We start from the raw sequence: 25,112 nt of genomic DNA on the forward strand, positions 1-25,112 counted from the left end.
CTGAGCCCACAGAGGTATTGAGGGAGACTGCCTCCTGCTCAGCACCAATTCACACCATCCCTGCAGAGCCCACCATGCCCCCTCCCCAAATCAGCACCCAGATGTAAACCAGATGTGCCACTGCTGAGAACCACCACTGTCCCACCTGCCACCCCTCACACAACCACCAAAAAGGACGGTTGGCAGAGAGGTTTCTGCTTCAGGTGTCTGGGAATTGACTTCTGGGCTGTCAGTACAACAGGCAGCATACTGATTAATGACTGGGACTGAATAAGTTACAAGTGAGTGCTCGGCACACCTTCCTGTGTGCAGGCAGTGTGTCACTGTGAGTCACAGTGTGTCACTGTGCCACCTCCGAGCTCTGCTGCCAGGGGACACAGGACATCAGGGCTCGGGTGCATTTTGTCCCATGCTTGGTTTTCCTTGCCACCCAGCCTAATTCTGTGTCTACAGAGGATAACCATGCACCGCCCTCCATCACTGTGACAGCACGGCTGCCAACCAACTCCAGCTAGAACAGGGCTGATTCAAGGCCAGGCAGTGTGAGCACTGAGGCGTGACCCACACGAATTCCAGCAGTGTTTTCACATCCAAGGTGTGCTAGGAGGAAGCAGGACTGTGCCCTGGTTTGCTGCAGGAGGAGCTCTCTACAGCCAGCCCACAGCTCAGCAGAGCAAATGGGCTGCATGGCATCATCCAGGCTTCAGCAAGAACCTGAGTCACAATAAAGCTGCTGCACTGCCCCCCTGCCCAGCGGGCCATGCCACAGCACTGCCACCCTGACATCACTCCCCATGGCCAGGGAAGGGTGGCTCCTGTACTCACCCTGCCTCAAGGAGGAATTACGAGCAGTGCCAGGTGCAGAGAGCTGCCAGACAGGGAGGTGACAGCCACCATGCTATGCCACCACATGTGCCCTTTGGTCCCATGAAGACAAGGACACCCAACCCTCAGTGCCCATCCCTCCCACTGCCCTGCCCCAAAGAACTCTGCAGCTGGCCTGAAGCCCTGGGCACAACTCTGCTGCTGGGTCACCTCCAACATGCCTTTGTCCCAGGTATCCCCTCCTAGGGCAGCGAATCCAAGTGACAGAAGGTGCATGGTGACACAGCCACACGGCCCTGCTCACCTCCTGCCTCACAGCTCTGTGACACAGCACAAACACAACCTCCTGGCCAAAAAGCTGCAAATCCTCCCATGGTCCCCAGGGTGCTAACACCCAGCAACAATTCCCACGGCCACTCCTGCAGGCAGAAAGGTGAGCTGGCTGCTGTGCAGTGCCACACACGTGGCTGCCTGTCCTGCCTGCTGCAGTCTCAGTGCAGCTCCCGGGCTTGCACCCTCCAGGCTCCCAGCACAGCAAAGTCACGCAGGCCCCACATCTCCATCCAGAAAAATTAGCTTGTATGTTGTTCTTAATAGACTAGGAAGGCTTCCACAAGATGTCAGCCTAACTAAATGACAACGCTCGCCTCAGGGTGCAATTCTACTTTCCCAGCACATGGGTTTAGCAGGAAAACCAGTTGTGCTGCTGCTCCATGAGCGGGGTAGGTGAGAAGCCCTCAAAAGGGTTATCTGGTCCCAGTAAGCTTATTCCTGCCAATTCCCTGTCCACATTGCATATGAGGGTTCAGGCTGCCATAAAGTTCCTGCTGTGGCCGAAGCGCGCGGGTAGCATCAGATATGGTTTTTCATGCTGGGCAATGAGTATTCAGGCTCAGAAGAAATGCATTTGCATGAGTTTTGGGGGTTTTATTCCCAGTCTGTTGCACCCTGACACCCCAGGTAGCTCCTAAGGAACAATGTGAATGTTACTGCAGTGTTCCAGACTTTGGAGACTGAGATGCACACCTGTGGTAATAACTGTTATTTCACAGCAAGTGCACATAAAAACATGTTTTGCTAAGAAAAGCGCCCATAAAGTTTGTGTTAACAGTTTCCTAAACAGGAAACTCGCTGGCAAGGTGCTAAATAGCCCTTGTTTGGTTAAGGGCCAAAGAACGGAGAGCTTCAGAAAAGGAGCAACTCACCGTATTTGAACATTAACTCTTAACTCTGTGCCAAATTACACAATCTTAATGTGGGAGGAACCTACCAGCAGATATTGATGCAAAAAAGCAAAATGTTTCCAACGATACCTAATGTCAGCCTCCTGGTAAGAGGGAAAGAGGCAGCACTGGGGAGGGCTAACAGTTGACCTTAAACAGTTGTCCTTAAACTATACCCTTTGGAATGCTGTTGGTAAATGTTATGTAATATATTGAAATGTTATTAGAATTCAAATCAACACCCTGGATCAGGGTGTTGCACAGAGCTGATCCAAGAAGCCTCCACAGGTGCTGCAGAGCCACGGTTCTGTTGGACAACTGGAGCTGAGCCTGAGCTCTTTGTACCCTGAACACAGACAAGAAGAATCTCTTTAAATAGGTTTACGTAATTTCTTTGCATGGATTTCTTTCACACTGAAGCAAATGTGAAAACATTTACTATGGCAGAGCAATTTAAGAAATTTATCTAACATTTCCTAATTTGCTTAATAAAGACAGTTACTTTCCTGATGGGTTCAGAGTAGGGTTTATTTGTTTTGCTTTAGTGTTTTTTGAGGTTTTTGAAATTTTATTCTTGTGCGTTCATGTTCTCCATCCCTTCACTTTCCACTCAGTAATCCCCTTGAGTCTGCCCATCCCAGTAAGGAAGCAGCACAGGCAGTGTCACCATTCCACCACAGGACAGCCAAAGGAGAAGCAGGCAGAGAACAGCAGGTCTTGGTTTAAGCAAGGATCTCCAAGGAACCAAAGCAAGGAACCAACACTTAGTAACAAAGGTAAACAGCCATTTTATTTTAAACCCTTCTTTTGACACAATTCATCTTACTCCATCATCATGGGAAATTTGTTATTCTCAGTTCATTCCAGACCTTGGAGGTTAGAGGTGATACCTCACTGCTACACAACAAACATTTTCAAATGCCTCCTCTACATTATTGCTTTATATCTCACGGAGAAAATTAAAAAAAAGCTTATCCAAGTTGCCTGGAACAGGAAACCAGCACCCCCCTGCTGCACCCACATCGAACTATGACCAGAGCAGTGGCTCCAAAGGCTTTACCTGCACGTGCATCTTAAAAACATATAAAAATGTCAATTGAACCTGGTCATTTACCTTTCAGTACCAGTTGTCCCAGAGGAGAAGTTGCTCTGAAAAATGGGGCAATGAACCTTTAAAGCAAGGAAACAGCCCTAAGAGCCCCCTGTCCTCCTGGCTGTGTGTGCACGCTCTGGCCAGAGCCCAGTGGGGCTGGAGAGCACACACACTCTGCAGGGGCACATCTGCAGCCCTAAACCCCCAGGGTAACTGTTACAGACCCATCCTGCAGCCAGGGGCTCCTGGAGGTGCTGTCCCCCCCTCTAAGGGGGACACACAGCAGCAGGACATTGTGGGTGACCACAAGGAAGCCCTCGCACAGCTCTGAGCCCTGACTGGAAATACCAATCTCATCATTTCTGCCCTGCACTCCAGCGCCCAGGAAAAAGCAAGTATAAAACCCACCGTTTGGGAGGAGAAAATAGATTTTCTAGTTTCATAACCACACACTGTCAAGCTGGATTCCAATTAAATTTTTCCTGTGCCTTAACGCAACCTTTGCTTTTTCCAGAAATTTCTCCTGGCTTGAAGCACTTGCTCCTGTGCCCTGCTCCTGGGCTGTACTTCCTGACACTCCAGCTCCACCACTGCTCTCTGCACTTCTGCAGGAACCACAGTCACACACAGCTGTCACACGGAGCTCTGAGCTGCCCAGTCTCTCTCACCTCCATGAAAGCCAGTGCTGACCAGCATCCTCTATTCAAACTCTGCGCATTTTGCAGCTCAAAGTTCTTTCATGCAGGGAGATTTAGCAGAAAAGTGGGAGCAGACAGCACTCGGGCACTTCCATCCGCGGCTCTGCGCTGCTTTTAACCCCAGCTGAGCAGAGCCGGCGCAGATGTGGGGGGAGCAGGGTGCTGCGAGTCCCTCCTGCGCCGTCTGTCCTGGGGACGAAGGACTCCTGCCGCTGGATTTTCCCCCTCTATCAGTGGTCTCTAACACGATCACAGCGTGCAGCACAATGCTTTAAAACAGCAAAGCTTCTGGAAAACCCAAACAAAAGGAACGTCACCAGGTGACGTCAGCCTATATAGAGCCCTGTGTGGTCGCAGCGCATAAGCAAATCCATTCTTGTACCGCTTCCCTGAAAAGCTTTTCAGTAAATGCACTCATGCTACTACAGGAGCTTCTCTCAGCAATAAGCCACCCATCTGCCATCAACAAGTTAGGACTAAAGGAACCCACAGCTGCGGAAAAGGAAAACGTGAGCTTCAATTAACCAGCTGAGCAGCCACAGAGGACGAAAACTTGTATTAAGATTTAAAAATTGCAGACCTGTCAGAGGAGATCAAGGCAGCAATTTCAAAAGGAATATTCCAAGAGAGCATCGTGGATTTTGCACTAATATCAAAGGACACTAAACCCAGTCAATTATTCAAGGCTATCTTACATTAGAGCCTTTCACAGACTCACGGCGTTGAGTCTCAAACTACGACTGAATGCACCCTCCAATGTACTCAAAAGAATGGGTAAGTTCTTGCGTTTCTCTGTTCCTTGTATAATGAATGACAGCTCTGCTTTAAAGGAGCAGTTAAGATGCTAAAGCTGATTCCTCAGCACTGAACCTTATGAAAAAAATGTTTTCCGATAGTGCCCTCCGTAATCGAGATAAAGCCTCCTCCTAAGTGTAATAATGTCCAAGTATTCGGTTTGTTGTAGTAAGTTGTTTCTTGCATTTAGAATTAGCTTGTTGGAAATGCATGGCAATGTTATCTGCAGTGAAATCTTCCACTGTGATATTCCAAGTGTACTGATAAGGCTATCCTATCTTGTTGTTTTCCTAAATTATATTCTGCAGGCTTACATTTCAAGTGGCCATTAGGGGCTCGTATGCTGGCAGCACTATATGCAATGAGTATGGTTTTAAAAATGCTGCCTGCCTTGGGCATGGCTTGTCCACCAAAATGTCGCTGTGAGAAGCTGCTCTTTTACTGTGACTCTCAGGGGTTTCACTCAGTGCCAAACACCACTGAAAAGGGCTCGCTAGGTTTGTCACTGAGGCACAATTATATTTCTGAACTTGAAAGGGATCAATTTGCAAGCTTCAGTCAACTTACTTGGCTTCACTTAGATCATAATCAAATTGCAACAGTCAGAGAAGATTCTTTTCAAGGACTGTATAAACTTAAGGAATTAGTCTTAAGTTCCAACAAAATCTTTCATTTGCCAAACACAACTTTTAGCCAGCTGCTTAACCTGCAGAATTTGGACCTCTCTTTTAATCAGTTATCCTCTCTGCACCCCGAGCTCTTCTACGGCCTTCGCAAGCTACAGACCTTGCACTTGCGATCCAACTCCCTGCGGACCATCCCGGTCCGCCTGTTCTGGGACTGTCGTAGCCTGGAATTCCTGGATTTGAGCACAAACCGCTTAAGAAGTTTGGCTCGCAATGGATTTGCGGGATTAATCAAGCTGAGGGAGCTGCACCTAGAGCACAACCAGCTGACAAAGATTAATTTTGCTCACTTCCTCCGGCTGAGCAGCCTGCACACACTCTTCTTGCAGTGGAACAAAATTAGCAACTTGACATGTGGGATGGAGTGGACCTGGGGCACCTTAGCAAAGCTCGATTTGACTGGAAACGAAATCAAAGCCATCGACCTCACCGTCTTTGAAACTATGCCTAACCTTAAAACCCTCCTCATGGATAACAACAAGCTCACCACTCTGGATTCCAAGATCCTGAGCTCGCTGACGTCCCTCACCACCGTGGGCCTCTCTGGCAATCTGTGGGAATGCAGCCCAAAGATCTGCTCCTTGGCCACATGGTTGAGTGGCTTCCAAGGTCGGTGGGAGCACTCCATCCTCTGCCACAGCCCCGACCACACCCAGGGAGAGGATATTCTGGATGCAGTGTATGGTTTTCAGCTTTGCTGGAATTTATCGACTGTGGTTACCCCCGTGGCTACGACGTCGTACACAGCTCCAACTACCGAGTACACGAAAAGAATAAGCTCTTCTCATTTCCATGTGGGAGACAAAGAGATTCCAACTACAGCAGGCATGGTCGTTACCACCGAAGAACAGTTCCCCGAGCCAAACAATGCCATCTTCACTCAGAGGGTAATTACAGGAACAATGGCTTTATTGTTTTCTTTCTTTTTTATCATTTTTATAGTGTTCATCTCCAGGAAGTGCTGCCCTCCCACACTAAGAAGAATTAGGCAGTGCTCAATGATTCAAAACCACAGGCAGCTCCGATCCCAAACGCGGCTGCATATGGCCAATATGTCAGACCAAGGACCCTATAACGAGTACGAACCCACCCATGAAGGACCCTTCATCATCATCAATGGCTACGGACAGTGCAAGTGCCAGCAGCTGCCCTATAAAGAATGTGAAGTATAATACCTACAGCCCATCACAAAGTAAATCAGATAAGTAACCTACTTGAAAATTGTAGGGACCTACATCAGATTCTAATTTTTACAAATGTTGACATAAAGCCTAATTTTCCAAGCTACTTAATGGAAACATTGTTTATGGAGTGGTGCAGTATTTTTAAGTTTTTTAAAAAATAAATCCATAATATTTTCAGTGTTAAAGAAGCAATGATTACATTCAACTTGCACTCCTAATGTTTAAAAGTCTAAAGAGATGCTCACCTCAAACAATGTAAAATGTTTAATGTTATGTAATTATATGACTGTGTGTAAACATTTATACCTGAGTCTCCATATTCTACTTTTTCTACTGCAATCAGTTTTATGGGAAGGAGACTGGATATCTGTGCAGGGATCTGTGGGGGACGTGCGCTCCATTTGTTCCACTGCAGCTGGAGGATCCCAAACACTGCAGCTGGCTCCGGGCACTTTAAGAGCAGCCCGGGAGGAAGATTTTCCTCCTCTGAGCATTTCACTCCAGTAAGGGAAGGTAGGGAAAACAAAAGGGAAAAAAAAAATAAAGAGGAACAAAGGTCCAGGTGGGAATTTCAGTGCATTGGGGTGAATTTATCTGAAATACGGTTTTGCTCTGTGCATGTTCATGGCTCAGCTTGCTAAAAGGGATGGCAGGCACAGAAAGGAGCAGTTCACACAGCACACACAGGGACACACAGCCCCAGACAGGATGTGCACAAACACAGGGCCACACAGCCCTAGGCAGGATGGGCACACACACAGCCCTAGGTAGGATGGGCACACAGCCCCGGCAGGATGGGTGCATACACAAGCATGCACACACACAGAGTTCCAGGCAGGACAGGCAGACACACAGTCCCAAGCAGGATGGGTACACCTCCAGGAACAGGATGGGCACACACACACACACACAAGAGCAGGATGGGTACAAACACAGCCCCAAGCAGGATGGGGACACACACACACAGAGCTCCAGGCAGGATGGGGACACACACACACAGAGCTCCAGGCAGGATGGGCACACACACACACAGAGCTCCAGGCAGGATGGGCACACACACAGGAACAGGATGGGCACACACACCCACACCCTCCCCCCCCCCCCCCCCAGGAGCAGGACAGCCCTTTCTGTGAACCCAGATTGGCACTGCAGCTTCTTTAGAGAGGCTCAGCACGCTGAGATCGATTGAAAATATTAAGTACATTCAGTCCTCGACTCCCTGGTTTCACTTGATGATGCTTTTCATGAATTCAGGCTAATTACTTAATGATGATGAACAAACAGCATTTCAGCACCTTTTCATGTGTAAATACCCTTAATGCAAGGTTCTCTTAATTAAAAGCAAATATCAACAGCAAGGTTAAGGAGAAGAGGGAAGGAAGAAAGGAAGGAAGGAAGAAGCCTCTCTTTGTCCCCCTGGTGCCCCCCCAGCTGAGGCTTCCTCTGGCTGGGAAGCTATTTTCATGCACTAACTCCACTGGTTTCTCTGGAGACAGAATTAGCCCCTGTAATATAAGCTCTCACTTGTCCTCCTCTTCCAAAATTCAAGATAAAAAAAGACCCCTTCTGATAATTTAGGAGAATATGATTAGTTTATAGGATAGTTCACTGAAAAATATTTTATTTCTTACTCAATATGGGACAGAATCTAAACTAGTATGACTTTTTAAAAAATCATATATAAATATATATACACACACACCTCATTCTAAGAGGTAATTTGATTTCTTTAGCCAGAAGTACCATATTGCTATTTATACTCTATTATGGAATTATATGTAAATATTTGCAGATCTATGCAGTGATGGTGGTACTCAGATGCCACGAGGGTGGGGGGGTGGGGGGTCTGCAAAGGATTACATTATTTTTAAGTCAACTGCTCAAATATTGTACACATTCTAACCAAAGCTAAAAGATTCAGAAGGATGGAGAATTATTTTATATATATATATACATGTATGTATAACTAAAAAATGTGTTGTGTCCAATGCTGCAGTGTTAAACTATTACCAGCACACCCCGATGAAGAAAGAAAATTCCTCACAGTGTTGCCATACTTTGACCAAATCATAATTACAGTATGCTAATTGTGATGTACTAAACTATCCTGCAAACTTTTTAAACAGAAAAACCACTGCACAAAAATCTGTTTGCTATTTCACTCTGCTTTTCTCTCTGTATTACCACTTAGTGAAGTATTTAGGGTGCAATTATACAACAGTTTGATGTTTTCTTGTGAGATGAACACATCCAAGGCAATTATAGCAAGATAAGTAACTTCTCTTAAGATTTTACATAAAGGTTTTTCAATTGCTGATTTTGAGGAACTAATTTGCATCATTTTACTTCTACGTACAGTGCCCTTAACATAAAACCAATATTTTGTTTACTTCTCTTGACTTTGTACTTAATGGAAGAGATGATCCAGTGAAGCCTAATGGATTTCCATAGGGATATCTTTGAACTCTTGGTACTGTTAATACTAAGATGAGTCCATTTATACCTGTTCTGGGAAATTAATTACTGTTTTTAACTGACTACTAAAAATCCTGCAGGGTGGGTGGACAAAGAGCAGATATTCTGGATTATTAAATCCCACATGAGACAGAAGGCCAGAGCTAAACTGAGAAACACAAACCCATATTGGTCCCAGGGGTATTTAGCTGACTGTAGGAAGATTTGCTTTGCTCCTTCCCATAACTAAGCGCTCACAGCTCTCCCAAAGCCCAGGATGCTGCTCTAGGAGCAGATGAGCACTGAGTGGGCATCACTGTCCCTCCCCCTGCACTGGCTGGCACTGGCCAGCTCTAGGAGCCTGGAGAGGAGGCACTTGGGGATGACTTCCACCTACAGCTGCACGGTACCAGTGCAAAGTTATCACTGAGCTTGTTAATTATCCTGGCAACCAAATAATCTGGCTGAGCTGCCGTCCCCAATCAGATGTCACCACTGAACCCTGACAGCCTCAGCTGTGTTTGCAGGAAGCAATCCCAGACACCCAGACAGTTCAAGGGGTACCACCTCAGTCTTCCACACAGGAAAAAGAAGAGGCTGCTTGAGGAGGAGCTGAGGTTCCTCCAGGAGCTGCTTTCCTAACAGCCCAGCCCTGTACTACTCCATCTCTGTGATCTTTTAATTCCACCCAAGAAGAGCAAAGACAGATGCTCCAGCAATGCTGCATTCAACCCTCTTCTCCATCCCTGCCACTCACAGTGATTTTCCAAGCATTAAAGCACCATTCCAGTGCCCCTCCAGGCAAACCCACCGAAGGTTCCATTTGTCCTGAGGTGCTTGGCTTGCAGACAGCAGAGCAGGAGGCCAGCAAGGAAGCCCAGCACCGTTCCCTCTCCATACTTCACACTAATCCACAGCCAGTCTCCCAAATGCTGTGGTTTACGTCTGCTATTTCCAAACCCATTTGTTGCCAGGTTCCAGGCATAAGCAAAGCAATTCAGCAAACATTACATTTAGGGTAACAGGTATAATAAAATTCACAGAATGTCAAACAGCAGCAGTGAAGTCAATGTGAATTCCCTGCGGAGGGACAGCGAGCACCAGGCAGAGCCACTCTCTGCACAAGGACACAGCCAGAGGCTGTTCATATTTTTTATTTTAAAGTTACTGTCTTCCATTCGCAATTGCTTGTGACTCTTCCAGGCAAGGAGGGGATTGAAATAATTGTGCTACTCAGCAGTCCCTGATTTATTTTGTTGATGGAACAAGAACCATGATGATTTGGTTTAAATTAATTGTATTTCAGTACAAGCACTGGCTGATGACAGGAGCTTGTTAACCTGCCCTCCCCAAACAGCATCTCTGCTGCACAGCCTCAGTTTGTACAGATACTACACTGCTTACAGTTGCTTCAACACCTCCAGGCACAACCTCAGAGGTCTTTGGGTCTTTTAGAAACAGAATTTCTTGCGCTGCCCTTGGACTATCCAAAGATCTCCTCCATCCTTACTGATATCCAGGCAGCTTCCCCTGCTCCTCATCCTCGTTTCAGTGAAATGAAAACCCAGCAGCACAAGTTCAGCTTTTGAGTCATTCTCCTGGAACAGGCTGAATTAATGCTCCCAGTTAGTCTCTCTGCATTAGATCAGTGTTTAAACGCACACAAGTAAAAATGACTCGATGAAGGGTGAAATGGGTGAGTGTTCAGTCTCCAGCTGAAGTGCTCTTCTGCACTGAGCTCCCTTTCCTTATCAGATGAAAACATAATGAATGCTGCTCCATCAGTGTTTGGTTTTGTTTGTTTCTCCCCCAAGCAGAAATGATCCGATTTTTCAGTGATCAGCCACATGCAAATCTGAGCTTCTGTCCCATTACCTCCTTACAAGACAGGAGCCTATTGCTACCCTGTAAAATCAGAAACATCCCATGGCTTTAAACCAGAAATCTGCACTACACATTTATTTTTAATGTGTCTAAGATAATTTCTGTATTACTTTAATGGAAATAAAGTTGATTTAATTTTGTGATCTGTGTAGCTATCAAAATCCATCTGTTCAGATGTATGAAACTTACCCAGGAGCTGATTTTCATCTTTCTTATGAAGTTTTCCATAAAAATTAAACAAGTTCAGAGGGGGATACAGTATTTCTCCTCCCCCCCAAAAGGAATAAGCAAGGAGACAACAGAAACCAAAGGCAGCAGCTCCTCCCTCCCCACACCTTCCTCCACTGCAAATGTCCCAGATGCTAAAATTGGTGCTGGCTTTGCTTTTTAAGGCACCACGATAGCAAGATGCTTAGAGATAATTTCAGAATCAGCTGGAAATTCAGCATTTCACATCTTGTGTAAAAATCTTCTGAGAGGCATCTAGGGAAAGGTACCAGAAGCTTTGAGGAGTATAGTCAGGCCTCAGATGGGGTGAAACAGCATTGTACACCCCTGTGTAAGCACCAAGAAGGTACACCTGCCATCTCCCAACTACTCCTTTGTAAAAAGCCAAACAAAACTCACCCCCATTTTATTTTTTACTAATGAAAACACTAGTAAGTGAACTATTCTACCAGCTTAGCAACCCACGATTACAGAGAGTCCTAGATGCATTGTGTTTAAATTATGTTTCAAGAGCCAAGTTCTGGTGGGAGGGGGTGTAAGTAATGGAGTAAAACAAGTGCAGTGTACAGAAGCATTTTGGTATTAAAATTGTGTATACTGTAAAACTGAGTTTGCCTCTTTCTTCCTCCCTTTTCAAGCAGAGGTGCCAAAGCTCACTCTTTCATGGTATATTAAAAGCAGTCTGCACCCACTGTCCCAAGCAGAAGAGTCAGGTTTGGGCCACTTGCCAGTCACAACAAATCCAGCCCCTTCTGTTGTACCACACTGAGCAAAACACAACCTTTTGCTGTACTACAGTGAGCAGGGCAGCAGGGGCTCCTCCCAAACCAGGTGTCTCCTGACTAACAAAAACTGAATGGAAACCAAGCCAAAGCCAAACTCCTGGCCCTTGAGTAGCTGGATCAGGATCAGCACAGGCCTGGCCCAGCCCCTGGGTGTTTCCTGGCTCCTCAGGTACCTCCAGGGCCACCTGTGGGTCACTGTGCCAGCCAGGAGCTGGCATTTCCAACGGGAACGCCCTGCCAACAGTGTGGCAAGGACAAACAGCTCATAAGGTTCAGAGGTGTCACACAATGAGACATCCCATCAGTTCTGAGTCACAGCCCTCCAGGAAGGGTCCCAAAAACATTCCTGGAACACGAAGTAGTTTTTTTTCTTTACATGAGCTACCACAGCCAGCACAGCATTCAGACCCACTGTGCCTCAATATCATGGGAAAGATTTCTGGGTTTGAGAAGTGGCAGGTTCACAGACACAGCCCAAAAGCCATGATAGAACAAAAAGAACAAAAGAACAAGTTTCAGAATGTTCCAAGATGATTACATGCACTGAACCGCCAGCTAAAATCACTTTAGTAACTAAGCCGTAGCTGCATTTACTTTTTTATCAAAAGGTTTGGCTGGAACAAGCTCTCAAGGGTTTTAAATGTCAGTTGGCAAACTGCCTCTCAAATCCTTCTAATACTTCAAAGCAGCACACGATACATCTATTTTCTTAAACTCTCAGAGACTAATTTTACAAGCAAAAGCATCTCTCAACTACAAACTCAGTTGTTTTTCGCAAGCAAAGGTAACACACCTCAGAGAAAAACCAGTATTCTGAGTACATTATGCAAAACTTTTAAATCCAATTAGGAACATGGAAATGTCAACATCACTAGCAACTTACTTTTAAATGTAGACCCTGTTAAGACAACTGCAAAAAAAATGAGATTCAAGAATTTGACTGGAGAGGATTGCACAAATGAACTGAAAACTGCAGCACTGGGAAACCCTGGCTCCTTCCTGCAGTGAATGTCCAGGCCAAGGGACAAGATTCAGTGAGGGTGCTCACCCACCACAAAACCCTGATGTCAGTATTTTCTATAATCTGTTCTTATGGAAAAGCTTTACAAAATCATTGTTACCTAATCAACAATTTCATTACCACAAAGATTTTAGGAATTTTTATTATAATGAGGTAAAACTCTATTTGCCATATTTGACATAGGATTCACGTGCTTTGGGTCTTATTTTAGGAGAAATTTTTTTACAGTGAGGGTGGTGAAACCATACAACAGGTTACCCAGAGAGGTGGTGGATGCCCCTTCCCTGAAAACATTGCAGGCCAAGTTGGACAGGGCTGTGGGGGACCTGATCCGCTTGAAGGTGTTCCTACTTATTGCAGGGGGCAGGACTAGGGTTATTTTAAAGGTCCCTTCCCACCCAAACCATTCTATGATTCTATAAAAAAAGACAAGTGTCTCATTAGCACAATCCCGTGTTTGTTTCTGTGATGCACAACTCCAGAGGTTTGGCTGCAAGGGCACCGAGCAAACACTTCTGGGCTGACAGGTAACCAAACCCTGATTTCAGCTCTTCAGCTGGTTGTAATCCACAAGGTCTTTAATTTGACTTTTGCTTCTAAGTTTTCTAAAAGGACAAAAGTTAAACACACACAAAAATCATTTAAGCATAAAAGCCAGGAGCAAGAAGCTGAACCACAACCAGAGAGGAACATCCCTTGAGTTAAACCAAATTTCTTCTCCCCAGTTTGTAACACAAACACTTGCAGTATGCACACACAAGCAAAATGAAAGGGTGTTGGTGTTTAAATGAAGTAATCAATCGTTCTTTTATAAAACCAAGGTATTTCTTTTAAATGCCATGGAAGTTACTTCCCTGTTATCCCCAGCAGACTCTACTCCTTGTACATCGAATATTCAAGCAAACTGGACACAGAGGAGATGCTGCTTTTTCTTCCACCCCTCTCTACCCCACAGCGTGGGCAGTGCAGCACTTTTTGACAGAGGTGCATCACGCTTTGTACGAGTTAAAAAAAACCAGCTATATTTCATGAGAAGTCTTGGAGTAAGTGGAAAAGCTTCATCCATCAAAAAGGTTCTTAAATAATGAATGAGTCATAATTCTTTACATTCAAAAGCAATTAATTTTCTGTATTGTAATCAGGAGAATAAATCTGAAAAATCCATTCTAATGGCTCTGAATCTGAAGGTAGTGTTGCAGTTGAATTTTTAATTTTAAAATACAGGAGCAGTGAGGACTTCTGCTGTTTAAACATACAATCAGAAGAGCTTTACTGCATATTTAATAAGTAGAATGGGCTTTGTGAGACCACATGAGATTAAAGATAGCTTTAGATACAGGAAATAATTTCAAGCAGAAAGGTCCTTCCAAGATACCTCTTAACTGTTTGGCCACTGAAGTACTTGAAATATCCTTTATGAAGTGTACAAAATAGTCAGAAAATCCTGCTGCAAGAAGTAGTTTTACTTATATGTTTGCAAAGAGCTAAAAATATTGAGTAGCGTGTTAATGTGGAGTCCAGCTCAACCATACAGCAACTGTTCCTATTAGTGAGAAAAGAGCAAATGCTTCCTAACTCCTAAATAACCCATCACATATCCAGAACCTCTGCCTCAAAAGCCATGTGCTGTTAGCTGGGACTATCAATTTCTGCCTTCAAATTGATTGATTCAGCCCTAACACCACTTTAAGTTTGAATTCTTTTGGAGAAAAAAACCCTGTAAAATTTATAGAGCTCTTAGTAAAGCTAATAACACAGTCTGCTAAGGAGTGAGAACATGGGAAAGGGACAGGGACACAAATGCTACAAGGGCAGTTCCATCACCACACAGCACTTAACCGGGGGAAAAGCACACTCCCTGCACTGCAGCCACTCTCAGCACCTTTGCTAACAACCTCTGCTTTAAGGAAGGCAAATTTCATCTGTCCAAGCAGTCCAGCTGCTCCAGAGGGGGGTCGTGCACTCAACATCCTCAGCACATACCTATGAAAGGATGTGAGCCAGGAACAAACCCCCAGGTTGGGAAAACCACCCAGTAGGGCCATGCTGCAAGCCCCCAGGTCTAAGCACACACCTCTGACTTAAAGAGCAGGAGATATTAAAGCACCATCTCTGCTGTCCTCAGGAGAAGACAACATGCTCTAGTAAAGACCTGGAACTGCTTACTGAGTCTGTCCAGTCCTGAAGCACAACATCCCCACACAAACAGCAACAGTTGCTTGAAATTCTGGCTGATTAATTGAAAAGTTAAAGAACTACTCCTCAAGTTTTCCAGATAGTCCTGAAGATGGAAATAGCTGGAATTGCTTCCAGGTAGGACAAACAGGAGCAGCAGGCCTCTTCAAGGCTGACCAGAGCACAGGCAGCCAAGCTGGGGAGCTCCTAATGACAGCTGGAAGCTCTCTGGGGAGCAAGGGTGTATCTGCAGGGTCCAGGCCTTCAAGAATTCCACAGCCACAGGGCAGGTAGGCAAAGAAAGCCATCTCTAGTTTGTATTCTTGTCTGTGGATGACCAGCTTAGCTCTGGGATGCCCATAAGCACCACAGCAGCTGTGGTGCTTGGAAGCGAGGGAGCTGTGTCTTCCAATGCCTTCCGCCTGCAGGTAGTATCCAGAAACTTCCAAAAAGGCTAAGGTTGCACATCTGATTGGGATGAACCAGAAAAAAACCCAAAATCAATCAAACCCAAAGCAAAACCAAAACAAACAAACCAACCCAGTGAGCCTTAGTAGGTACTGCATCTTTAACATGACACTACACTCAGAACAAAAATGAGATACTTCTCATAAGTTCCTAGAGTCTTTGGTGACTTCCAGGAGATGCCTGTTCACCCTACACTGAACTTCCAGGAGTTGTCTGTTCGCCTTTGTCCTGGCTTTGCCAAACCAGGACAGCCATTTACTGACCCTAGGAAGTATCAACCTCAATGGCTCAGTGTGCAATGGGCTCTCATCCCTGGCAGGGAGTGCAGAGCAAGTCTCCAGACCAGCAACAATATCACCCACGGTGAAACCCAGCAAACACCCACAGAGCTCACTCTGTAACAACACAGCAGCATCAGGACTAAGGAATTCCAGTTATTTACAGACCATTCAAAATACCCTCAGTGCTGGGAACTGCTGAACAAACTGCAGTGCCTCTTCCACACCGAGTTTTGAATTAGTCAGCATAAATAAATATTTGTAAATATTTGTTGACCAATTTGAAACTTGAATAAAACTTCTGCTTTGTTCCACACCCAAGAGGTGTTTCTAGAATGAATACCAAGCCCTTGCCCCCCTGCTGCAGAGCTGTCCCTTCCCAGCAGAGCCCAGGCAAGCAAGCAGCAGGTTCCTGAGCACACAGCACTGGCACAGCAGTGGGATCGTTGCTGGAGCTGTGGGATATGAGTGCTCCACACCTTCCCCAGCCCCTCCTGTCTGACAGCACACCCTCAAACACAGGGACAAATGGAAACACAGACCAAGAGGAGGCAGACTCCAGTGCACCCAGCAGATAAATCCCAGGGATATTGTCCCTTCATACCTAGAGCTGTCTATGGACAACAATTAACTTGACAAAGGGTGCCAGGAGAGTGTCCAGAGACACATGAAAAAGGTTTATGCCACATTCAAATGAGCTGATGCCACCCAGCTGCAGACTGCTTCCTTCTTCTTGGTGGGCACTCCATCATTTGAATATGCCCCAATAAAGCTGCATCATCAAGAGAGGAACTTTCTGACACCTACTTTTACTGTCCATTTATTCAAAACCAGTCTCCATCAGGCAAATTAATAAGTGATCATCAGCTTTAGAAAGCAATTTCAATTGCTCATGCAAACACAGCTCCACTGTAGAAAATAACTCATTGCCACTACCCTAACCTCAGGCTGTGCTGGTACAATCAACAACAAAACCCAGTCAATCCTGCCTGGCCATCAGGCACCCATGGAAAGCAGGAAAATACCAGGAAACCACTCCAAAAATATGAGCTTATGCAAACAACAAAACAACCCTATCCCTCTAAAGCATTCATTATGTACACATGATACAGTAAATTAAATATATATGAAACAGACATTTCAGGTGGATTTCCTGTGTCACATTATGAAATACATGCAATCAGTGATCCAGGGGAACTAACTGATATAAATAAAAAATATTTAAAAGTCAAAAGTAAATTTCAAAACAAACCCTTTAATGGGAAGTTTACTCATGGAAAGAGTTATAAAAGGTTTTTTTTTATAATTACTCCATCCTGTTTGCTAGATTTGCTTATGCAAGAGAAGTGCTTTTAACTACTGACAGGACTAGGATTAAATGACAAGTCCACATACTTGATCCAGATTGCTCATAGGCACAAGGTAAAAAATATGATAAAGAACATGAACAGGTTTTAGTGAGCTGAGCCAGGAAAAAAATCAAACCCACATTCCTTCTGAGCACAAAATAGGACCTTTTTGTGATTATTAAAACAATTTCTATCAAGGCAAGTACACAGGCTGATTTCTACTCTGACAAGTAGTTTGGTCACTCTTTTTTATGTAATGCAGTTATAATCAAGAGAGGTCTGCTTTACCTATGTTATCAAAACCACTGCCTTCAAACCAAATATTTCAAGTTACTAACATACTTCCAGTCACTTCATTAATATTATAAAAAACTCCAAAAATCTTATTTTCTCACAGGAGAGCTATAATTTGCAACTTCAGTCTTGTAGTCGGTTCCCTAATGAAAAAGAAAAACCAGGAAAGCACACAGGTCTTCCTCCACATTTCACAGCATATTTTAACTTCAGTAACAACTGACCAAATGCTTCAGGACTGTCCCGGGCTAAAAATTAGTCCTAATCCCTGTAACTCAGTCTGGAATTCCCATTCTAGGGCAAAACTGGGAGCAGCTAAAAACACTGGGACTGGTTTGTAAGAATTCACATCTTAAGAACAACCAAATGCAGCTGCCCCAGCTCTGGAAGTGACCAAGCCAGGTTGGAAATGAGGTTAAAAAGGAAGGAATGTGCCCAGTGAGAACAGGGTCAGGTGACATGGGAAGAACAGAGATGCTGCTCCCTTCACTGTAGGCAGAAAACCCGTGTAGACAAAGCTCAATTGGAGCTGGAGCTGCCAGAACTGGGGAATAATAACAATTCACAAAGATAGTAATGGCAAAAGGCAGTGTAGAAATGACTTCAGTGTGTTCCAGGATGAGGACAATCATCTCACAGACAGGGACAGGGAAATGGCAGAGATCTTTAATGCTTTCTTTGCCTTCAACATGGATCATGGACGAAAGGGGTCCCAGTGCCCTGAGCTGGAGGGCCATGACTGTGACAATGATCAGCTCCCAGCTGACCCTGAAATCATGCAGGATCTGCTGCTCCAGCTGGATCCCTACAAACCTATGGGGGCTGGATGGGATTCATCCAAGAATCCTCAAAGAGCTGCTGATATCATCACAAACCCTCTCTTGATGATTTTTGAGTGGTGTTTGGAATCTGGAGAGGTCCCAGCTGACTGGAAGCTGGGGAACATTGTTCTGATTTTCAGGAAGGGCAAGGAGGAGGACCCCGGAAACCACAGGCCTGTCAGTCTCACTTCAGTGCTGGATAAAATTATGGAGATTATTCTGGGAGGTGTTGAAAAACACCTGGAGGACGACACAGGCATCAGTCACAGCCAACACAGCTACAGGAGGGGAAAGTCCTGCTTGTCAAACCTGATTCCCTTCTGCAACAGGGGATCCCACCCAGCTGATCAAGGAAAGCCAGTTGATGTGAGCTTTTTGGACTTCAGGCTCAGGGTGGATCTCAGGGAAAGGTTCTTCCCCCAGAGGGTGCTGGGCACTGCCCAGGCTCCCCAGGGAATGGGCACGGCCCTGAGGCTGCCAGAGCTCCAGGAGTGCTGCCAGGGATGCACAGGGGGATTGCTGGGGGGGTCAGGGCACTGGAATCCTTGTAGGCTCCTCCAAGTCAGGATATTCTGATCCTGTGAGTCTTCTTTTAAGGGATGGTGAAACCAAACCTTGAAAGTTATTGTCTAGTGCTATCAATGTATTATTTCTTAAGGGGAAAAAACATTACTGCAACAGCAAAGAGTATTTTTTTTTTACTATTATTTGCACCTGTGGTGTGGGGGAGAAAGGGAAGGGATGAAGAGAGGTGTTTGTCAGGTCTGAAAAACAACAGATTCTCAAACATTCTGTACTACTTTTATACCACTTCTAGGTAACAGATCTATCTCCCAGTGTTCTCTTAAGGCTTATTCTTGTATCTAGCAAGTTAATAGCATATGTTTTATGATATATAGCATGAAGGCTCTACACCTCTGCAGCACATTTCTATCACTGAAGCAAAAATATCTATTTTTAAGGTCAGTAATGGTAGGAAAGTGCCAGGGTGCCAAGAAAGTCATCCTGTAACAACATACATCTTTTCCCTAAAAGCACAAAAGAAAACCCAAATTGGCAATAATACATCACACGCTAAACCTGACTTTCCATGGAATTGAGTTTCCCCAGTTTCCATCACATCATGATGCTGGGGCTCTGCAAGCCAGAGCAGACCCAGCATTAACCAAGTAAATGTACCTGAAACCTTTTACAAAATGGCAGAGGTTTCTATTTCTTGTTTCCCTGCAGGTGTTTCTCGGCTGAGCTCAGAGGCAGCTGCAGGGCTCTGGCTGCCCTGGCGCAGTGTGCCAGGCCCCTCTTCCAGCAGCACACTCGGAACACAGAATATCCTGAACTCGAAGGGGCCCACAAGGATCAGAATCCAACTCCCAAGGGAATGGCCCACACAGGGATGGAGCCCCATATCCTGGGGTTATTGACAGCACGCTCTGACCCCCGAGCCCATCTCAGGGTCACTGTCTCCACCCCAGGGCAGTTCCTGCCTCCATGGCACAGATGCAGAAGAGTGCTGTGTCTCTACCTCACCTGACTCCTGTTGTAAAGGGGTTACTTTGCAGGGGGTCTGGCATCCTACACCTGCAATTTGCAATCCCATGCTCCTACCCCTCCCTGCTGTGAGGTGTCAGGGCTTAGGACTCCAGCACTGCCAGCCAGGCTGCTCCTTCTCCTGGACCACAGCCCCCACAGCCCCCAGCCCAGACAGGAGCACAAAATCTGTGCTGGAAAAGGAGCAGGACAGCAAAAGGAGCAGGACAGCACCACATCACAGCTCCCACAGGCCCTGGAACGGATCACAGCTGCTGATAAAAGCTCAGTTTTAAACCTAAGTGTCTTCATGCAGCACCCAGATCAAAATAATGCTAGATCCCCCCAGCCAAGCACAGCCAGGTGAGATCTGACCCAGGCAGCTGTGAGTGACAACCAGGAGCTCAAGGGGGTCTGCTCAATATTTTGTCAACACTTCCAGCTGTTTCCTCCCAAGGGATTTTGCCAAGTGACGACTGGTTAAGCTTGGCTACAGGTCAATTCATCTCACTTCCAGTATGCCTGGTTAGATGGGAGAAGCAGGATGGATGGGAGAATGTCTCAGAATACCAAATCAGGAGGACAAACCACTTCTAGTAGGAGTCAGAGAGCTGCTGGGGCTGATGAGTAATCTACCACTGGAGCTGCTTTTTTACAGGCTTGGTTTTTCTTTTTTATGTTAATTAGCAACCTTATCTAAGGAATATCTCAAGTTTTTCCTTTGCAAATTACATGAATTAATAGATATATCCAGAAGCATGAAAAGTAGGCTGAAGTTTACACCTGCAGTAATTGTAAAAGCCTTGAGATATTGTAGTTTTTATCAAATTTTACATGTGTGGAAAAGGCTTTAGAAATAGAATCAAAATTGGAACAACACAGACCCCTGCAAAACTCAAATTAAAAGGAGTGAGCCAAGGCAGCATATGCCCTTTCCAAGAGGAAGAGAATGCATTATAAATCTGGGAATAAAGCCACCTAACTCCTGGCAAGACAGCTTGGAGAAACAGATAATAATGCAATCCTACCAATATGGTCACAAGACATTCAAAGTTAGAATTAATGTATCCTTTATTCATTATTAGAAATAGAAATAGGTTAAATCTGTGACAGATTTAAAAGCTTTTCCTGTAGGGGGGATTCAGCAGCCTCAACCTCCCATACACCAACAAAAAAGTAGGTATGAAGCTGCTTTTGACAGGAAGCAATAGGTATTAAAAACAAGGAACAGCAGGAAAAGCTGACTAATTGTTAAGAACCTCAAGCCTTGGCAGCAGCAAAAGCAGCAGAATCTCCTCTCCATCACAGAATCCCAGAATGGTCTGGGTGGGAAGAGACTTAAACATCATCTCATTCCACCCCTGCCATGGCAGGGACACCTTCCACTGTCCCAGGCTGCTCCAAGCCCCAAAGTCCTACCTGGCCTTGGGCACTACCAGGGATCCAGGGGCAGCCACAGCTGCTCTGGGCACCCTGTGCCAGGGCCCGCACACCTTCCCAAGGAACAAGTCCTACCCAATATTTGAAGCTACTCTGGCACTAGGAAGCCATTCCCCCTTGTCAGTTGTCTCTCTCCAGGTTTCCTGTGGCTCCTCCAGGCCCTGCAAGGCCACCCTGAGCTCAGCCCAAAGCTTCTCCTCTCCAGGTGAACAATCCCAGCTGTGCCAGCCTTTCCTGCCAGCAGAGCTGCTCCATCCTCTGCTCATCCTGGAGCCTCCTCTGGCCTGGCTCCAGCAGCTCCAGCTCCTCCTGTGCTGGGCCCAGGGCTGGGGCAGCTCTGCAGTGTCAGCATCTGTGGAGTCAGATGAAGTCCCTGAGAAGCCAAAAGGGCTCAGAAGCAGCCCCGGCTGCCCAGGAGGGGGATCCCACTGAGTGCACTCAGGCCAAGGCAACCTCATCCACATCACCTCCATTCATCCAGAGCCAGTGACTCACGGGGCACAGCGGGGATTAAAAAGCCCAGAAAAGTGGTGTGCATACCTTCATCACCAAGCTATTATTTACTAAGCTATCTAATTAGCCAGCCACCCTTGCAGACAATAAGAATGTATTAAAGTATTTAGAATTCCAGTACAAGCCTGACACATACGAAGTGGCTGTCCTTCAAAAGAAAATGAATGTCAAAGGAAATAAACCGTTTACGAACACTCAGCACATCTGAGGTGCAGGGGAAAGGTAGCATCACCTCAGCATCCAGGAAAATAAAGGAAAACAAAGCTGAGTGCTATGGGATGCTGAGACATTTCAAACTTTAAATTGTATCACCTTCTAATTCTAAAGAGATCATTAGACACACAATTTGAATTAGTATTAGATAGATGATAAAGTAGCAGCTATTAAAAATTAACAGAATTAATACACAGAACTGCAAAAATTGGCACAGAAAAAGCAGGAGATTGAAGGTACTTGAGCTGACAGTAATCTGAAAAACCCAGCTGGTAAATTCAGTTTTACACCAAGAAATAAGTTGTAACTGAATCTACACTTCACTGCAGTCTAGCACTGAAAGCACCCTTCCCTGCACACAGGCACTGCTCCAGGAGTGGGTAATAGAATCAAAGTCATAGAGCAAGTTTACACAACGCATAAAATAATCAATCCACTGGAAATAACACCAGAAATACTCCCAAGGGATACAAGTGCCCTGTGTACTTGAGTGCCTGCTGTAACAAAAAGAGCTCCTCAAGTCCAGCTGAGGATACCCGTAACTTGGACGCATGGAGGAAATAGGTTTCCACAGCACTACAAAACTGACCGGAGATTAAACCTTAGAGGAAGTTTGGGAATTCAGCATCTGCCACCAAAAAGGCAGTTTTACTTTCTCTGTGAAAACACCCTCATGACAACATTGGTGGGGGTGTACAGGACAGGAAGATTTGCATAATTACCACTTTTTCCTCTCCACACACATTCCTGCCAGGCTCTCCTCACTCCACAGGTCCCTGAGCACCTGCACACACAGGAGCAGCCCCAGGGTGAGCACAGCTGTGGCTGACCACAGTGGGAGGAGCAGGAACCGACCTCACCTGTGGCTACCAGAGCCACCTCTGCAAGCCCACCCTCACAAGAACATCAACATCTCCATGGCCAGGTGAAGACCCTGCCTTCCCCAATGAAAGGGCCCTGCAGGAAGGAACATGCCTATCTGGTAGAGCATTGGCTCCAAAGGGGTCACCTGCCCAGGCACAAGGCTAAAGGGCCTTCAACTTCTTTCTCTTCAGTTATTTCTGCATTAACTTCTTGTTTTCTTGGCTTTTTTCAGTCCATTGACCTCTAGAATTTGGATTCTTTGACTCCTGGAGAGATGCCCAAAAAACTCATTCTGCCTCTAAGGAAATTCACAATTTGGCATTTAAGGGGAACAGTATCAAGTGATATAGCTGCAATCTTATTTTGTACTTGACATCAGAGCTCTCCAGTCACCTTCTTCCTCCAAAATGACTCAATAAAGAGTACTCAAAGGAGAAGTTCAAAGGCACAGTAGGGAAGAGGAAGCCAGCCCCACATCCCACATTCCTCCCTACACAATTCAGGAGGCTGAGTGCTGATGGGGAGATATACACACAAACCCTTTGAAAAGGGAGAAACATGACTGAAGCCACAGATGCAGAAGCCACCTGGGCGGTATCTCACAGCCAGTTGCTCAACCTCTAAACAAGCAGAAGTAATTGCATTAATTCTGGGGTTTAGTCAAGAACTTGAATAAAAATAATGCATACTTAAAAGCAGTGCAGAGTATTGGGTTAAAAACCATGGGGACAGCATGTACATGGAGGGATCTGACTTGGGCACCACTGACATTCACAGCTGCAATTCATCTGCTGGGAAGCCTGAAAGGAAGAACATCCATCAACTTCCAACACCAGATACAGGACAAAATGTGTATGCTACAAACAAGTCCCAGGGTTATCTTCCTACTCAGCAAACAGAAGCTTTTTAAAGCATCATATACCAATGCTGCAGGTAATATCAGAAAAGAAAATAAACTCAAAAAAATCGCTAAAATCTCAAGCACATAATGAGACTGGTGTTTCAAAGAAATTGCTTAAGTATCTCCAGCATTCCTTAACATCTCTGCATGCATTTTAATTTGTGGAGAAATTATGCAGCTACATTCATATATCAAGACAACATGAAATAAATTTAACAGTATCAGGATTCTTTGAAGTCTTGAATAGTTTAGGATACTCAATGTTCCAACTCCCCTAAACAGCCCGTGTGCAGCCTCATGGCCAAATCTTCATCTATCATATTAAAAAAGCTACCTGCCACACCTGCAAGTGAGAACCTTACTCCAAAATTTAATCAATCAAAGGCAACAAAGAAGTACTCCAACTCCAAAAAAGTTTTGGAGTCTTTTTTAGGGAATCCATCCTTTAAATACAAGGTCAAAACAAATTCCATAAACCCCAGCAGATGAGAGGCAAGCTAGAAGGATGCTCTGGAGCAATCATGGCATCCAGGACTGGCGCACCTGCATGCCCAAAATGCTCCTCATCTCTGTGCAGTCACTCCCCTACACACTCCCATGTCACCCACACTTCCTGTACCTCACAGACTTCACTCTCAACATACCACACCTGCAAAGCTGAACTGATCCTAAACCAAGAACCTTCTGTTTTCAGAGCCTTTTCCCCACAGAGAAGTAGTAGGTCTCATTTCCCCACATCACTCTGCATGCTTCAGAAAGTGACTGATAATGTCAATTCATTTTATCATATTCAGCAAACCACAGCTGACAGCACCTCAGGCATATCAAAGAGATACTGAGCTGAGAAGCAATTTTTTTTCTTCTGGCCACATATGGCAGCAGTGGAGCACCCAAAGAATGGCAAAAGCCTTGTTTCTTGACAGACAGATATTACCAGGAAGGCAGTGGAGTCGATACTCCACGAGTGGCTGCACATCCCACAATATCTGCATTCACTCTGACATACACAATAAAGAAAAACACCCTCCATTTGTGGAAGGCACAGGTATTTGTGAAAGCCAGCACAGAACCATCTGGGTTTGATTCTTCACTGCCTGCTGCTAATTTTGCACAAGCCCTGGTTTTCCCTTTGTGGCTCAATGGCAGTGCTTTTTTTAATTGCTGCTGAGAAAAATGCACCTTTTAGCCCACCTCTGCAAGGCAGCTCCTGGACTATCAGCCTCTGGCTTTGCTACTCTTATTGTAAGGAAACAACTCTTCTAGAATGCCTGTTCAGCAAAAATAACTTCTGAGTATCCAGTCTCCAAAGTCATGAAGTGTTTTCACATAGCCTGAGCAGATTTTTAACCCTGCCATACACAAGCTGGCTCTGCTGCTTCCCTTCAAACTCCTA

The 25,112-nt window shown here is 45.4% G+C and overlaps 2 protein-coding genes across 6 annotated transcripts in view; one reads left to right on the forward strand and one right to left on the reverse strand.

Annotated features, from left to right (window-relative positions):
• CTNNA1 (catenin alpha 1) overlaps positions 1–25,112 on the reverse strand; it is a 116,930-nt gene that overhangs the window by 51,463 nt on the left and 40,355 nt on the right. The window contains exon 1 of one of the 2 annotated variants that reach the window (XM_021544870.3): positions 3,810–3,998. The exons of the other annotated variant lie outside the window; for it this stretch is intronic. Within the exon in view, the coding sequence (XP_021400545.1) occupies positions 3,810–3,815 (6 nt within the window). The 5' untranslated portion in view covers positions 3,816–3,998. Of the gene's footprint in view, positions 1–3,809; positions 3,999–25,112 lie in introns of those variants that run through there. 2 annotated transcript variants of the gene reach the window in all.
• LRRTM2 (leucine rich repeat transmembrane neuronal 2) lies at positions 4,185–11,679 on the forward strand. 4 transcript variants are annotated; one of them, XR_013340834.1, is made up of 3 exons: positions 4,185–4,613; positions 4,943–7,446; positions 7,480–10,983. XR_013340834.1 is itself a non-coding variant. In XM_021544871.3 (2 exons), the coding sequence occupies exons 1-2, from the start codon at positions 4,610–4,612 to the stop codon at positions 6,490–6,492; spliced, it is 1,554 nt and encodes a 517-aa protein (XP_021400546.1). In that variant the 5' UTR covers positions 4,185–4,609; the 3' UTR covers positions 6,493–11,679. The 4 variants fall into 4 exon arrangements, 3 of the variants coding, with proteins under 3 accessions (XP_021400546.1, XP_021400547.1, XP_021400549.1); XM_021544871.3 differs by having other exon boundaries at positions 4,943–11,679; XM_021544872.3 differs by having other exon boundaries at positions 4,190–4,613; positions 5,371–11,679.

Source organism: Lonchura striata, chromosome 15, assembly GCF_046129695.1.
Source record: "Lonchura striata isolate bLonStr1 chromosome 15, bLonStr1.mat, whole genome shotgun sequence".
NCBI lineage: Eukaryota > Metazoa > Chordata > Aves > Passeriformes > Estrildidae > Lonchura > Lonchura striata.